The 17,557-nt window shown below is 47.6% G+C and overlaps 1 protein-coding gene across 9 annotated transcripts in view; it reads left to right on the top strand.

Annotated features, from left to right (window-relative positions):
- The window catches only part of PHACTR1 (phosphatase and actin regulator 1), a 561,384-nt gene that overhangs the window by 348,508 nt on the left and 195,319 nt on the right, over nucleotides 1-17,557 (top strand). For all 9 annotated transcript variants that reach the window (XM_053904899.1, XM_053904898.1, XM_053904896.1 and 6 more), the window contains one exon: nucleotides 735-899. In XM_053904899.1, the coding sequence (XP_053760874.1) occupies nucleotides 735-899 (165 nt within the window). The remainder of the gene's footprint in view (nucleotides 1-734; nucleotides 900-17,557) is intronic.

The following is a 17,557-nucleotide window of genomic DNA, read 5'->3' as shown; positions in this document are numbered from 1 at the left end:
AGGTGTCCACTGGGCGTTACGAGTTTGAAGGTCTTCGTGTCCTCACATGTGAAGTTACCGGGATTAATCCAGGTGTCCCTTCAAGTCAGTCTCCGATCCCGATTTCTAAGAATCTTTATTATTATTATTATTATTATTATTATTATTATTATTATTATTTAAGCAAAACACCAGGAACAAAAAACCCTAGGGGGACTAGAGCAGTTGTAAAGCCTGCTGAAGGGTGAGCGATTCTACAATCCGTCCATCCAAGGTGGAGACACTCACTTCAACAGATTCCAGTGCTGCTTTGGTTCTGGGCAAAACAGGAAGGAGAGTCATGGCAGTGGAGACACTGGCGTTGAAACAGACAGTTGGTCAATGCTTTCTGTCCCTCCTCTGGTCTCAGCAGACCGTGTTACAGCGATGGCATCTGCCCAGTCTTATGTGAGATCTGATGTGTCAAGAGGGTTTGTTCCCGCCACCTCATTGACCGCTTCCTCTGGTGCGAGTTGAGGTTGGGTACATTTGGGGGTGCCCCAGATCCTCAGGGCTCTGGCGGACCGTCTCCAGCCTTCAGAACCCGTCGGGGTGACTTCCAACCCACGAGGCAGAAAAGAGAAACGGAGCCTCAGTCATGTGGTTTCTGTTATCTGTAACCATGGAAAACGCTGGCCATCTGTGAGGATCCCATTTTAACACTTTTTTTTCCCCCCTCTCTCTCTCTATTTCCATCTCTTTCTCGGGGAAAACAGCGGAGGAAGTGGAGAGGCTGGCGGCCATGCGTTCTGACTCCCTCGTGCCAGGTACCCACACCCCACCCATCCGGAGGAGGAGTAAGTTTGCCAACCTGGGGAGGATTTTCAAGCCCTGGAAGTGGAGGAAGAAGAAAAGCGAAAAGTTCAAACACACATCTGCAGGTAAGATTTTTTTTTTTTTCCTTCGTTTCGCATTGGGAGTTTGTTGACTTCAACTCTGTATGTTAATTAGTAGAATTTAATCATTGTGAGCTGTCTGACCCAAAGGAAGGAAAATCAAGCCCTAGAATTGCTCCTGTGTTTAATAATTCTGCAGGGCGATTGGAAATGGCTTTTGGATCCCTGTGTGTTTTCTTGCGTCTCAGGTTTTTGGTTGTTGTGTTTTTAATCAGCCACTTGTATTGGAGCTATAAATATGGGCTTAGAACTCCACCTTTTCGGTAGTAGAATGCTTTCTTTCCACCCCCGAGAATCTGTTTCTCATTGTTCACCCTTATTTTTACCGCTCCTGTAAAAATCAGCACACAGCAGAAAATAAGTTCTATGTGGTCTTTGGCAGATGAGAGTAGGTGATGCCATGGCGGAAAAATCTTGAATGAATGATTATTGGACATGGCAGGAAAACACAGGAGAATGGAGACAGAGATCACGGTAATGGCAGAGACAGCTCAATGGGCAGCAAAGGGATCGGAGGAAAGTCAGCACCGCTGAGGAGTACAGAGCAGAGACTCCGGGGTCAGACTGTGTGGGTTCAAGCCCCAGCTCTGATACTTGGTAGTTACGTGACCTTGCCCAGTTTATTCAACTCTGTACCTCAGTTTTCCCATCTGTAAAAGAGGGGTAAGAATAGTACTTGACGTGACTTAAAATTATGAGTTTATGTGGCATGCTATGTGGATATATTTTAAATGAGTAGGAGTGTGCAGAGGGACGTGTATATGGGAAGAGGTCTGATTTCACCCTGTCGGATTTGAAAGAAGTTGATGGAACAGCTACGCAGATGCTTTTTTTGTTCGTTTTGTTCTGATCTTGCTCATCGAATGCCCGGGTCATTCCAGGCCTACACTCCAGGGCTTTATTTCCTCCTTCCTCTTCATCCTCAAAAATTCAACCCATCCTCTCCCCTCCTCAGGATCATCACCTCCTCTGCTCCTTTTCCCCACCCCCAGGACTAACCCTCAAGTAGGAGATGGGGTGCTTGTTGTACCTGAGCTGGAGTCCACAGATCTGGGAATTTCAACGCTAATTGCTTTGGGGAACCCGAAAGAGAATAGCGAACACAGGAAAGTTGCAAAAAGTCTTGAAATCTTTTTGTCTTTTAAAATGTTTGTCTCTATTTGAGGGAGAGTGAGCCCGAGCAGGGGAGGGGCGGGGAGGGAGAGGACAGAGGATCCAGGGCGGGCTCTGCGCTGACAGCAGAGAGCCCGACGCGGGGCTCGAAGTCACAGACCACGAGACCATGACCTGAGCCACAGTTGGACGCCTGACCAACTGAACCACCCAGGTGCCCCCAAAAGTCTTGACATCTTAAACGGTTCTCGTGGACATCTCAAGTTCGTGTTTTCTGACTCTTCCTTCGATGGAAGCCCCAATGCCCCTGTTGCTAGAATAAGTTAATTCTTGAGATGAGAGCGAACCTCTGAACTCCATGAATCTCTAAACTGTCATCCCTGGGACGGAGACCCTTCACCTGACTTCGTTCTGCACCCTCGTGGTCGTTGTACAGCTGTACTAAAACCTGGAGGCCTTTCATGCATTTCTAACCGCTACTGAGAGACTGACGGGCAAGCAGAAACCTCAGTGGGTGACTCCCCCGTGTCCACCCAGCTGGGGTGAGACTAGATCATGGCCTCCAAGAGGAGAAATCTTAAATATATCCTTTAGGCACAGTGAGGTGTAAGACACTTGAACAAGAAAGAAAGAGGGAGCGTTCTGTAAGCACTGGAAAAAATAACCATTTCCACGAGATTCCTTTTGACGGTCTTCCTGACTTTGCTGTGGAAAATGGCTTATAATAAAACAAACATGCAATTAACGAATGGCCATTCGTCAGCACGAATCCCCTAATGAGGGTGTTGGTAGATGCCTTTCCTCCCGGCACATCAAGAGCTTTGTTTTGTCCATTTGGCAAGACCTTAAGGTAAAGCTTGGATGCTTCCTGCATGCAAAGATCAGGCGTGCTGACTTCTTCGGGATGTTGGAAAACTAGTCCTTTGACAGATGCAAAAATAGTGACATCACATTACTCACGGATCATGAAAAGGTTGAGCACTTTGTTCATTTAGGGGAGGAAAAACAGACATACACATGACGGGCAGAGTTGTGGTTTGAATCGTTCTTATCATTAACTATTCTTAGCAAGTTCTTATCCCTCTGGCCTGATTAACTTGGCAGTTGAATGCGATATTTGTATGTAGTGTTGTGTTTTTTTTTTTTTTCTTTAAGAGACATTCAGCTCCTAAAGTAGAAAAGGTAGAGGGATGTACTGTGGAATATCTTTATATCCAAATAGATGGATGGGTACATGGAATGAGTGAAACTATTCCAGTTTGAAAAAAAAAAAAAAGTCAATGGTTTACAGTTCAGTATACTTTGTACTTAACTGGATAAGGAAATATTATTCCTCATTTTTGGAAAGGAGAGACTTGTGCCAATTCTTGGCCCAGAGGAGGAAAAAAAAAATGGCAGCATAAGGGCGCATAAGATGATAAATTGTATGTATATTCAAGTAGGAGTTGAAAATGCACACTTTTCTACGTGTCGATAAGAGTCAAACGTTATATATACGAGAGGGTCGGTTGATGATGGGATTGTTAATGGTCGGCCAGTTTTAGCTGGTGTGCATAGATTTGTATGTGTGCAGATGTATTGTTCTTTCATTTATAAGATAATGTCCACAGTTTTAACTACAGAGAAGAAGTCCGTATGTTACATCCATTTTGTGCATTTGTATTTCAAATTGCGCTCCTAAAAAATATATGAAAAAGACATTAACGTAGCCCATACTTGGCCTGTTTTTATTTCCACAGTGAAGTGCCCTTATAATTTGCCATAATTAGCTATCCTGTGGTTTTCCTGGGTGTCAGGTTAGGGCTCATGTGTGTCTGTGCATAGCACATCTTCAGAGACATGCCCAGAAATCTTCCTTTGTAAGTTGTATAACAGGAAGGAAACTACATTGGGAAATTATGATGTTAACGTTTTCCTCAATTTTGGCATCAACAATTGCATGGATTTTTTTTGAAGTGTGTTTATTTTGAGAGAGAGAGAGAGCAGGGGAGGGGCAGAGAGAGAGGGAGCATGAGAATCCCCAGCCGGCTCCGCGCTGTCAGCTCGGAGCCCGGCGTGGGGGCTGGAACTCATGAACCATGAGATCATGACCTGAGCCGAAGCCAAGAGTCGGACGTTTAACCGACTGAGCCCCCCGGGCGCCCCCACGATTGCCTGAATCTTTTGAAGATCTCCACATCTCGCGCCACTCATACAGCCTTCCTATTCCAGGCGGAAGGCCAGTGTCCTGACAAGGCCTGTAGCACCACGACCCCGAGCTGCGCTCTGGGTGGGGGTGAAAACACTGGAACATCACCATGCCATGACATAGGGAGACAACAGTAATGGATAGACCGTAAAATACGGGTCCTCCTGGAGGTGAACTTTACAGGCTTTGCAGCCTGTCCTCAGAGGCCGTGCCCAGGGCCTGCCAGGCAGTTAGCCTGACACACCCAGCTTCTTCCGTGGAGTCAGCAGTGCTGGCCACGGCTGCTCTGGGAACAAAGACAAGTGATAGCCCCCCTGAAGTAGAACAGACCAGCGCCTCCCCAAAATAGTCCACTGCAACCGTCTTCTCCAAATTCCTTGAAAATGAGGACTGTATTTATAGAGAAATAGAACTGGCAGGGATAAACTATGAAGATGCCACCGAATTATGCTTTTATTTCCTCTTGACAGAAAATCACAAGCTGCAGGGGGTTGGCCCTGAAAATCTACAACGTGCCAAAATTCCCTTTGTGCTTCTAAGCTTTTCTTCGTACCTAGGGCCTTGAGCAACGTGATATTTTTAAAAATTAAAAAAAAAATTTACAGAATGTTACTGAATACCTACGCATACTGAAACTGTACCTGCTCTGGGGATATGACGGTGAGCAAAACCAGACCTTGTCCGTGACCTTGTGGCACGCACGGTGTAGTGGGGGGAGGCAGGCGATCAAAACAGAAGGATACAGGTAGGATCGCAATTGTGGTTAAGGGCAGTGAAGGAGAGGTACTCATTTGGGAGAAGGAGAGGGAAATTTGGCTCAGTCTGAGGGCTCAAAGAAACTGTCCTGAGGAAGAGAAAATTGAGCTGAAATCCAGGAGAGGAGCAAGAATTTAGAAAATGAGCCTTCCAGGGGCACCTGGGTGCCTCAGTGGGTTAAGCATCTGATTTCGGCTCAGGTCATGATCTCATGGTTCACGAGTTTGAGCCCCCCATCGTGCTCTGTGCTGAGAGCTCAGAGCCTGGAGTCTGCTTCGGATTCTGTGTCTGCCCCTCTCTGCCCCTTCCCCTCTCACACTCTGACTTCCTCTCTCCCAAAATAAACAAACATTAAAAAAATTTTTTTAAAAAAGGAAATTGAGCACGCCAGGCAGCAAAACAGCCTGTGCAAAGGCCCTGTGGTAGAAGAAATAGAGATGAACTGGCTGGGAAAGCAAGAAAGACCAGTGGCTAGGGAATTAAGAGAGCTAGGAGTGTGATATCAGCTGAGGCTGGAGAGGTCACCAAAGAGTGGACTGTCACTGGGCCTTCATCCTGCACAGCAAATTAGACAAGGGTATGAGTGGCTCCAGGAAGACCAATTAGGCCACGTGCAGATGACAGTAACCTGGACTAATATTTGCTAGTAGAAGTAGATGAATTTGGGTGTTATAAGGGACAAGTGACAGGACTTAATGACAAGCTGGATTTAGGAGGGAGACAGAGGGAAAGGTCATGTTTGATACTCTAGTGTTGGGTTAGGGGGTATGGTGGTAGCCTGTGCGTCATTGGCAGTGGGGGGGGGGGGGGGAGATGGAATTCGGATTGCAGGTTAGATTTGAGTTGGTTTTGTGATGTCTAAAGTTGGGAGTTGATTATATGGAATGCAACGAAGACGTCTGCACTGGGTCCATAAATCTTGGGTCTTTGCACATCCGTGTTAATTAGAGTGATGCCCATGTAGGAAATGGTCTAAGGAACTAGTACAGAACAGAAAGAATGGAAAGAAAACAGGGCCAAAGACAGTCTTAAAGACAAAGGAAGACTATCATTACTAGTGACCGAAAGAGGAGTATGAACTTATAAAGGAGAATCGAAAGGCAGTGGCTTTGATGTATTTCATTTAGCATTATACCCTCTCGCTCCATCCATGTTGTTGCACGTGGCAGATCTCTTTTTTATGTTATTTTATTATAAACATTTTTTAATGTTTATTTTATTTTATTTTTCTGAGAGAGAGGGAGAGAGAACAGGGAGGAGCAGAGAGAGGGAGAAAGAATCCGAAGCAGGCTCCAGGCTCTAGGCTCTGAGCTGTCAGCACAGGACCTAATGCGGGGCTTGAACTCACAAATCGCGAGATCGTGACCTGAGCCGAAGTCGGACGCTCAACTGACAGAGCCGCCCAGGCGCCCCAGATCTCCTTCTTTTTATGGCTGAGTAATGGTCCATTGTATACGTACACCCCGTCTTCTTTATCCATCCATCTATCCATGGACAGTTTGGCTGCTTCCATATCTTGGCCTTGTACACAACGCTGCGATAAACTTGTGGATGCACGTATCTTTTCAAATTAGTGGTTTTGTTTTCCTTGGGTAGATATTCAGTAGTGGATTACTGGATCATAGGGCATTTCTATATATATTTTTTTTTTAAGATTTTATGTTTAAGTAATCTCTGTACCCAACGTGGGGCTTGAACTCACAACCGTGAGATCAAGAGTCGCATGCTCTACTGACCGAGCCAGGCAGGTGGCCCAGTATTTCTATTTTTAATTTTTTGCGGAACCTCCACACGGTTTTCCACAGTGGCTGTACCAGTGTACATCCCCCGCAACAGAGCACAAGGGTTTTTTTTTTTTTTGCTTTGGTTGTTTGCTTAGTCACTTTGGCAGGTGTAAGGTGATAATCTCATTGTAGTTTTAATTTGCATTTCCCTGGGGTGATTGGTGATGGTGGGTATCTTTTCTTGTGTCTGTTGGCCATCTCCATGGGTTTTTTGGGAAAAATGTCCCTTCGGGTCCTCTGCTCCTTTTTTAATTGGTGGTTGTCAAAGGGTGAGGTGGGGTGTGGGGGTGGGTGAAATAGATAAAGGGGATCAGGTGCTTATCTTGATGAGCGCCCCCGAACCGTAACATGACGTTGTACACCTGAACGTAACCTAGCACCGTATGGTTGCACTTGGATTTAAAAAAAAAGAGAGAAGGCGGTGGCTAGAGAGGTAGGAGGAAAAACAGAAGAATGCGGTGTGACAGGAGCCAGGAGTGGAAAATGTTTCAAGGAGGGTGTGATGAGCCACGTTCAGTGCCGTGAGGGGGCTGGGGCGGTGCGGAAGAACATTGTCTGGGGTGGTGTGATTCTGATCAGCTGGAGCTCATCATTGATAACTTAGCAAAAGCCGTCTGGGTGGATTCTTTGGGGAGAGATGTCAGATTAGTGTGGAGTGAGGAATTCATAGAAAACGGGGGACGATGGGAGTGAGCTTTCGGAGGAGTCTGGCCGTGAAGTAGTAAGAAGACATACTACAGGAGAGATGCTGGAAGAAACGTACGTGTGTCTACAGGGGCTTGTGCGTGTGCTTGGGTTGCGAGGGGCTGTCTGTGTGTGCCTTCTGATTGGTTGTCATCGTACAGGGAAAGTGACGTAAGAGTGAGAAGCGGGCGTGAGGGATCCGGTAGAGAGGACGAGGAGGAAGATAGACGAGACGAGGCGGGTGGGTGAGGTGCTGAGAAGCTAGGGGCAGAGGGGGGGTACAAGGCACAGATTGCAGGGCTCGAATCAGCAAAGGCATGGAAACTCCCGCGTGAAATAACCAGGCCACCAGAGGGTCTGGCTGCACAGGGCGGGAGTCCGGCTTGACCCCGTCTGGGGGCTGCTCTTTTCCAGATAATAAGTCTGCTCATTTCTTCATGGGGAGGGGAGGACAGGGACGTGCAGAGTCAGGCCAATTTCAGATTAGGACTCTACGTGGCAACAGTGACTGCTTCAGTGGCTTTGGCTGTCCAAGTACAGCTCTGGATGAGGTAGACAGTTGGGGCCATCAAGTGCTGGCATTTTGCCAGGTGGATGAAAAAGGGGGGTGGGGAGCAGAGGCGATTCGGGCGTCTGTATTCGTTTCCCAGGGCTGCAGTAACAAATCACTACACGCTTGTGGCTTAGAACTACAGCAACGTGTTGTCTCACAGTTCTGAAGGTCCAGAGTCCAAAATCAAGGTGTTAGCAAGGCTGGTTCCTCCTGGAAGCTGGGGGGTGGGGCGGTGGGAGTGGTGGTGTAAATGTTCCATGCCTTTCTCCTAGCTCCTGGTGGCTGCCGGGCTGTCCTCAGCCAGCCGTCCCTTGGCTTGTATCTCCATCACTCCAGTCCCTGCCTCTGTCTGCACATGGCCTTTCCCCCATGTCTCTTTGTGTCGCCGGGGCCCCCCTCTCCTTTCTCTTAGAAAAACATCAGCCATTGGATCCTCTATCCAGGATCATCTTGAATCATCCAGGGACCTCTAACTCCATAATATCTGCAAAGACCTTATTTCTAAATGAGGTCACACACACGGGCACGGTGTTAGGGCTTAAACACGTCTTTTGTGTGGATACAGTTTAACCCGCTACAGTATTGACTCTGGATTGGATGAAAAAGCAAAGGCCCAGTGAATTGAGCCCAGTGAGAAAAGTGCATAGACTTTAGGTTGCAAGGGAGTCGAATTTGAAAACAATCCGTGGGACCGGTGGCCAGAAGCAAGCTAGAACGGCGGGAGCCTCTGGGTACACAGCTGTGTCTTGAATTGGGGATGTTCAAAGTAGACCTAAAACAGACTAAAACCACGGAACTGGTGGCTGAGGTGGAGGAATAAGTCAGGAAATTGTTGAAAATGTGGTAAACGATCCGATCCACTAATAGACACACATATCTTATTTGCCAAATTTTGTGCCGATTTAACTTGCCGTCTTTAATGGTGAAACAAAAGGAAGGGCGCCTGGGTGGCTTAGTCGGTCAACTGACCAATGCTTGATTTTGGCTCAGGTCACGATCTCATGGTTCGTGAGTTCGAGCCCTGTGTTGGGCTCCAGGCTGGGCAAGGAGTCTGCTTGAGATTCTCTCTCTCCCTCACCCTCACCCTCACCCCCTCCCCTGTTGGTGTATGTACACCCTTTCTCTCTCTCTCTCTCTCTCTCTCTCTCTCTCTCTCTTCTCTCTCTCTCTCTCTTTCTCTCTCTGTCTCAAATAATAAATCAACTTAAAAAAAATAAATGGGGGGCGCCTGGGTGGCTCAGTCGGTTGGGCGGCCAACTTTGGCTCAGGTCATGATCTCATGGTTCATGAGTTCGAGCCCCACGTCGGGCTCTGTGCTGAAAGCCTGCTTCGGAATCTGTGACTCCCCCTCTCTCTGTCCCCAGCTCATGCTCTGTCTCTGTCTCTCAAAAACATAAATAAACAAAATTAAAAAAAAAAATTAAAAATAAATAAATAAATGGAACTTTTCTCTTTGGTTTTAGCATTCAACTAATTACTGACCTAACATTTTCTTAGAAAGATTCTCTATTTTCTTTTTCCAAAGTGAGATGTTTCAGTCCATCACACCTTTAAAGGACCACAATCTGATTCATAGAGAATCAGAGGTTGCTTTTTAATCGTTCACTGCACCTTTGGACACGTCTACCTCCTTAGTGTTGGGCTAAGGCCACAACTTGGCAATAGGGGTAATTGATGACCTGGTACCCTGTCACATGACCGGGGACCGGTGAATCCTGACAGCAGTCTGTTGGTGTGAGCCCCCCTGACTGCTAGCAGTAGTGAAGGGCCAGGCCTGAATACACTGGAAACTCCCCTCATGTTCGCGACGGGGTCCAGGAATAGCCCACACGCTTTTGCCCAGCGTTTTCCGTACAACACGATACCGGGGTCATGGTGTCCTTGGGCGGGACACTTGCAGGCAGTCTTGTGAGCACGGAGCTCCTCTCCCTGAGCCCATCTGCCCTTCTGCGGTAGGTTCTCCTCACTCCAAAGCTCCCAGCCCAACAAGAGCCAGCCCTGAAGCCTGGCTTGTTAGCTCACTACTTCATCTGGTTGCTGGCTGCCCCTTTCCCTCAGGGCCGGACTCCTCTTCCTTTATTTCTTGCACCAATTCACCAGAGTCATTGATGACATTAGGAATCACTAGTCTCCAAGTATCCCTTCCTGGCAAGCCCATATCTCTGGAAGTGTTGCTCTTTGAATAACACTCCTTGGGTCATGAAGATCGTCTAAATTGGAACTGGATTCCGCCTTTGGACTTGGTGTGACGGGCTTCTGAGCTCTTCAGAAGGAGCCTGTCGCTGAGATCCGGGGTGGTTGCTTGGCAGGTGAACCCCACGCTGCCAGTTCCTGTCCTCTAGGGATTCCTAGCAGGTCCTGTGATAAGGGCAGTGCATATGCTTCTTGGAGGAGAGAGAGAAACCCTACGGTTTTCATGGAGGCTTACGTCGACATCCTTTTGTAGCATAGGATTAAAGAGCACTGTTAGCAAATGGAATCACTGCCTCTATATCCAGCATAAGACCAGCTCTGCCCACTGTAAGGGCCCTGGGGACCATCGCTGGCACAGCTCTGGAGCGGGAAGTTCGTATTCGTCCCACTCAGGCAGAGGGGTGAAATCAGTACATTGCAAACATTGATGCTGTTGAACAGACACATGTGCCCTTGCGAGAGAGATGGCATAGGCCCTCCTACCCTAACGTCAGTGGCCCCGTGGAGTCCCCATTTCAAACTAACAAGGTAACATTATCTACTTGGTCAGAGCTTAGGTTTTTAAACGTCTGTGAGCCATGGAGGGTTCAGTAAGGATAGCAGCTTGGCAGGTTGCATTGATTTATGTGCCAGGCACCGCCATTATCCCCCAAAATACCACAACAAGTAGATATCTGACCCCTGCCTCCCAAAGGTTGTGATCTTGAGGGAAAAATAGATAATAAAACCAGCAATTACAGTCAAGTGTCTGTGATATTAGAGGAGACACACAGGGGCTGCAGGAACTCACATTAGACAGGGGTGCCTGGGTGGCTCAGTCAGTTAAGTGTCCGACTTCAACTCATGTCATGATCTTGTGGTTCATGAGTTCAAGCCCAGCATTGGGCTCTGTGCTGACAGCTCAGATTCTGGAGCCTGCTTTGGATTCTGTGTCTCCCTCTCTCTCTGTCTCTCTCTGTCTCTCTCAAAAATAAACATTAAAAAAAACCCTCAAATTAGACAAACCCAGCTGAGTTACAAGTTACCAGGACAGGTGCCCCAGAGAAATGGTTGTTTAACCAAAGCCTGAGGCAATGAATGTGAGGAAGTCTTCTCTCCTGGTGGAAAGAAAAGTGTAGGAGCGTCTGGAGAAGAGAGGAGGAGAGATTGCCAATCCACAGCTTAAAAGAGAGGCTTGGGTTTGAGAAGGATTGCTGAGGGGGAGAAGCAGAGAGTAGTGAAAAATGAGGAGAAAGAAGGATCTGCAAGGATCTGCTCGTGAAGGGCCTCACGGGGTCTCTTACAGAGTCTGGACTTGACCTCAGTGCCCCGTCCTACTGAAGCCGTTGGAAGACTTGCCTTTTAGCAAGATCATTCTTTGAGCCTGGGCAAAGTTTGGAGTGCGACCAAATGTTGTCGTCAGCTTCATGATATAACTGCTTGTATGTATTTGTGGAATGAGAGGAGACTATGATACGCTTAAGGAGACCCCTCCTTGCTCTCCTGGAATCAAGTGGGATTTTGAGCATTCCTGTTGATGTGGGTCACAAGGATGCTGTTGGTGGGAGGAAGCAGGTGGTTGGTTGTAAGGCTGGGGAAAGATGAAGACAGTCCCAGACTAGGATGGGGGCATTAGGCACCGAAGACGGTGGACCGTTGCAAGAGATCTTTAGGAGACAGAATGAGCACAGGTCGGATGGGGAGGGTGAGGGAAGAGGAAAGCACCAGTCTGGCTTCTCGCCAAGTAGTAAGATGGGTAGAGGCACCACTCCATCGGGGACACTGAAGATGAGTGGGTTGGTGGGGGAATTGATGATGGATTTCGGGGTAGGGTGGCTTTCATGTGCTTCCAAGATGCCCAACATAGAAGGCTACTGGATGTAGAGAACTGAGATCAGGAGAGATCTGGAAGTCATGCCTGCTTATGCGTTTGAAGCCCTGGGGTGGGAACTCCAAGGGGAAGATACAAAGTGAGAAGCACAGAAGGGCTGCAGGAAGAGCACCCGGAAGACCACTGCCCTGTAAGTTATGTGCAGAGGCAGTGGAAGCTTCCGGAAGACAGGTGAGGCCCGCTGGAGAGCTAGGAAAAAAACCGGGAGGAGCTGGTAGTTATCACCTGTGCAGAACAGGAAAGTGTTCAGGAAAGGAGAAGGGTCAACTCTGGCAGGTCCTGACGGGATGGCAAGGACGGAGGAGCATCCTGTGTGTTGAGTGACAACTCGTCATTGGTGTTCTGGGGAGAACGGTTTTGGGGAAGCTACCTGGCTGGCATTTAGATAGCCTGTGGTTGAGGCGTGAACGAGAGAAGAGGAAGTAGACTTCTTTATTTTTTAAAGTTTGTTTTTTGAGAGAGACAGCGTGGGTGGGAGAGGGGCAGAGAGAGAGGGAGAGAGAGGGAGAGGGAGAGAGAGAGGATCCCAAGCAGGCTCCACGCTGTCAGTGCAGAGCCCAACGCGCCCGGGCTCGAACTCATGGACTGTGAGACCATGACCTGAGCTGAAAACGAGAGTCAGATGCTTAACCGACCGAGCCACCCAGGCGCCCCAGAGGAAGTAGGCTTCTTTTAAGAGGTTTGGCCAGGAGAGAGAAGGAGAAATAGGTAGTCGTCCCCCAAATGGGAAATGAGCAGGAGGGAGGTGTTTTCTTATGATTGGTTGGAGTCTATCACGATGCCAAGTTTGCCTTAACATGGCTGTGGCATTCCAAGGGAAATAGAAACATCAGCACAGTGACTGTTAAGCCAAATAAATATATTTCCACACATTTTTCAGTAATGACATTACTTGTGACTAGGAAAAACAAACATGCAAATAATCGGAGCGCTGTTTAGCATCTGATTTTAATAAGAAATCATCAAAGCAAGCTGTCTAGCCTTCAGCATCTGGCTAGATCCCACGTTCTCTTTGGGTGATTGGAGGCTTCAGTTTCTTTCTTTCTCTTTTTTTTTTTTAATTTTTTAAAAATGTTTATTCATTTTTGAGAGACAGAACGCAAGTGGGGGCAGGGGGGACAGAGAGAGAGAGGGAGACACAGAATCCGAGGCAGGCTCCAGGCTCCGAGCCGTCAGCACAGAACCTGACGCGGGGCTCGAACTCACGAACTGCAAGATCATGACCTGAGCTGAAGTCGGACGCTTCACCGAATAAGCTGCGCAGCTGCCCCTGGAGGCTTCAGTTTAAGAAAGGAGCTGAGCATGGAGAGGCAAAGAATATTCTTACCTGGAGATCCATCATGACCCTCAGAGGGAACACCTCGGAGTTGGAAGGCAAAATAGACTTATAAGGCCCAGTTAAAAAAAAGAAAAAAGTCTCTAATAAATACAGGCTAAAGACTCTGGACATCAATACCTTCCTAGGGCTGGGATGGTAAAGATATCATTGTTTCCTCTTCAAGTGATCTATATCCATCACTCTTAGGTGGCAAGACTATAAAATCCTTAATGACAGAGACCCTGCCTTTTCCTCGTCTCCCGGGATTGAGCAAACACCTGACAGTGTGGGTGCCTAATAAGTACATATTGAACTAAAAAGTCAGGGAGGTAGCTGCAACTATATGAGTCCCCCTGTTTACGAGAGCTGAAAGAGGAGAGGCAAATTTTACTGAGGCTTGGAGGGGCTGAATAATTTGTAGCTAGCAATGGCACAGCTAGAATTTGAAGTCTTATCACCTATGTTGCATTTTGGATCCATGAGAATGGGCACTCGTGATTCATGAGTGCTTTGGAACATGGCGTTCATCTACACTTAACAGGGATGTCCTAGAACAGTTTCCTTCCCTGACACCATCTCTGTAAAGCCAAAATGTGAAGGAAGAAGGAGTTCATCCATGAAAACTGACGATGGAAGTCACAGCGTGAGTCTTTATTGAATGCCCTTAACGGTCACCGTTAATATCTTACACATCTTTGTGCCTCACAGCGTCTGGTTCAATGCCATGCCCACGGCACATGCTTTCTTTTTGTTGAATGGCTAAGAGAGAGTACGTTGATACGGGCCCCAGACAAATACCATTCAGAGCCATCATGTTCAGGTTTTCAGCGGAACTTGACGTCTGTATGCTCTGCGGCATCTGGGAACAGAGTATGTGTAGATGGGGCAAGCGAACGTTGGGCACACAGGCTTCTGGAGCGGTTGCTAGATTTACAGCTGGACCTTTGCAGAACTGATTCCGAAAGGGCGCCAGCCATCCGGTGTTTATCAGAAGAGGTGTGCTTCGGTGCGTGGTTAGGGTGCAGACCTAGCCGCCCAACCCCCAGGTTACTTCAGGCAAGTTATTTGTACTCTGTGGGCTCATTTCCCTCGTCGAAAATAGGAATAACACTGGCACCTCATAAAGTTGCGAGGGTTGGAAAAGAAATTAATGTTGGAAAGCTCTTAGAATAGTACCTCGCACATAATACGTTCTAAGTAAGTTTTATCGTCGTAACTTCTTTTTTTTCTGAAAATGCATTAAAAACCAACCATCGAAGGGCACCTGGGTGGCTCTTGGAGAGAGTTGGGCATCCGCCTCTTGGTTTTGGCTCAGATCACGATCTTACGGTTGCGGGATCGAGGCCCTGTGTTGGACTTCATGTTGACAGTGTGGAGCCTGCGTGAGATTCTCGCCTCTCTGTGCCTCTCTCTCTCTCTCTCTCTCTCTCTCTCTCTCTCTCTCTCTCTCTCTCAAAATAAAAGCAAACAAAAACCAAACAAACAAAACCCAACAAGCACCAAAGAATAAGGAAAGACTTATTTTATAGTTTGTCTTTGGAAATGGTGTAGGTACAAAGTGACAATTCTGGTGAGCTTGTCTTAGATTTAGGTAGTTTTGTTTAGATCCTGGGTGTAGGAGCCTGCTTTTGGACCCGTCATACAATTCCACAAAGCTGGATCTTGTCCCCTGTTTTCCTAAGGTACCAGTGAGTTAGCTCACTAAAGTATTTCCTCCTCTCTATGAATTTACAATTAAGCGAACAAACACAATGGCTTCTGAGGAAATACTTCATCCTGTTTGTCCTTTGCTACACCAGAGGCAAAAATATGTGTGATTTATAAAAAGGCGTTCGGGCGGGGGGTGGTTGGTGGAAATAACGTGGGTGTAGTTATTTTGAAAATCAGAGATTTTTTGAAAATTAGAGATCTGTGGCAAGTCAGAATGCTCAACGGTAAAGAAAGGTGTAAACAGGATGACCATATACTGTATTTTCCAAACGTGGACGTTTTTGATAGTACAATGGGATGCCATTTCTGCTTAGAAGAGGACAGACAGTAAGCATGAAACAGGGCTGTGTTGGGCAAAGAGGGGGCCTTGGTCACTCTGTCCGAGACCGCCTGGACATAAGCCATAGAGTCTGAGGCCAGTTCTGTTCTACAAACAGAAAAGAATTGCCAGTTAACTCACAAGACAAAGTGGAAGGGACCACTTGGAACCGAGACTCCTAAGACCACGAGAAGGCACTCTGTGGCCTGCCATTTTGGTTAAATGAATGAATACTGGTTGAGTCCCATAGGGTCTCTGCAGAAAGGAACAGCTCTGTTCCCAGCCCTCAGACCGTGTCTCTGCTTCCCCTCCCGCACTCCCGCTGATGTCTTGATCAGAAATTCAGTCCCCGTGCCAGTTTCTTCCACCAACAATTTGTGCTGTCTCCTTCGGTGTATCTCTTGCTCTCCGAGGTTCTGGACTGTTCCTGTCACCTGCTTGCATGCCAGCAGGCCCCGTGCGTCTCCCCAGTTGCAGACCCCGTTCTCACTGGCGTTGGTCACGTCTTCTCATGTGCAATGCTGTCGTCTGTCTTTTCTCCTCTTCCCTAGCTCTAGTCCCCCTCTCATTCTTTCCCTTCTCTCTTCTTCTTGGAGCACTCATTTATCCTGCCTGACGATCTGATGTCTCCTAAGTTCATTAAATTCTCAGACCTTTGCTGGCTCCATCCATAGGGTGGCATTGGACTCCAGTCGCCATGGGCCAAGAGCAGAATGCCATTGAACTCAGAAATTCAGTTCTGTGAAGATCTCCACCCCGGGGCCAGCACTCTGCAGACCTTCCCACTGTCTCCCAAATAAGTATGTAGGCACCAAACGCCTCCTTTCTGCCCTAACGGGCTTCCCCTCCCAAAGCACACTGACGCTATGAGATGAATCCTCATTCATTTTGGGGGTATCTTGGAATCAGGTCCCAATTTTACTTCCATATCCGGTCTGATTGGACACCTGCACCTTTCTTCCTCCATTACCACTTTAATATAGACGTCCACGTGGGCCCCCCGTGTTTCCCCAGAAAAATCTGGCCTTTTCCCTTTGCCTTTGATGCACTGTAAACATCCTGATGGTAATAGCTGATGGTCAGGAATGGGTCATCAGTGGGTGCTGGATGACAAATACCAGAGCAGCCACAGTGCAGCTCTTACAGCTTCTCTAGTCCTACAAGTCTGTTACGGCTAACATCTGTTTTATAGATGAGGATAATGAGGCTGAGGAAGGGTCAGTAACTTGCCCCGGATTACCCAGCTGGTTAATGGTAAAGCCCTAGAGGACTTGGACGCAAGCCTGTCTCACTTCAAAGTCTCCTGGGCTTTGCTTGGAAATATCGCCGTTCCAATTGATGTTCAGGCATCAAGAGTGAAAAGGTTAAGATGTACATACATCCAGGTGAGATCGGTGTGGAACACGCTTGAATTCAGAAAGCTGATCTCATCAGGAAGACAGTGTTGGAAAGAAGACTCGATGGTCTCAGTGACTAATGCCAGCGTCCCCCAAACAAAGAAAAATACCTACATGATGTTTGTCAACTTGTCTCTTAAAAAACCGAGTTCTTCTTGGGGCGCCTGGGTGGCTCAGTCGGTTGAGCGTCTGATTCTTGATTTCAGCTCAGGTCACGATCCCAGGGCCTTGGGATGGAACCCCATGTCAGGCTCCACACTGAGCGTGGAGCCTGCTTTAAGATCCTCCCTCTGCCCCTCTCCCTAGTTGCCAAGCGTGCTCTCTCTCACACTCTCTCTCTCTCTATAAATGAGTTCTTCCTGTGTGTCAGTTGATTGATTTTTGTTGTTGTTGATTTCCTTGTTGAATTGTAGAAGTTTTAGGGAAGATGTCGGGCAGTTAGAATGTGGGGTTTGTTCGACTAGAAATATCAAGGGACCCTAGGAGAAAAACAGACCATGAGCCCACATAGGAATCAAATGATTTGTGAAGGTCCATTTTAAAGGTCTTCCTTCTTCCTTTTTTTGTTCCCCAGGGAAGAGTTGGGTCGGGGGCATTGTGTGAATATAAAAATGAGTGAGGTATTAATGAAGTCACATGCATGAAAGAAAGTGTTGGGTACCACGCACCTGCTCCGAGGGGCAGTCTGACCTGGGGAAGGAGGGCGTGGATGCTGACCCCAAGCATCTGGGGGGACCTTCCCATCCAATCACAGTGAG

Source organism: Panthera pardus, unplaced genomic scaffold (genome assembly GCF_024362965.1).
Source record: "Panthera pardus isolate Hobbes unplaced genomic scaffold, ASM2436296v1 HiC_scaffold_17, whole genome shotgun sequence".
NCBI lineage: Eukaryota > Metazoa > Chordata > Mammalia > Carnivora > Felidae > Panthera > Panthera pardus.
This window is presented reverse-complemented; position numbering and strand designations above follow the sequence as displayed.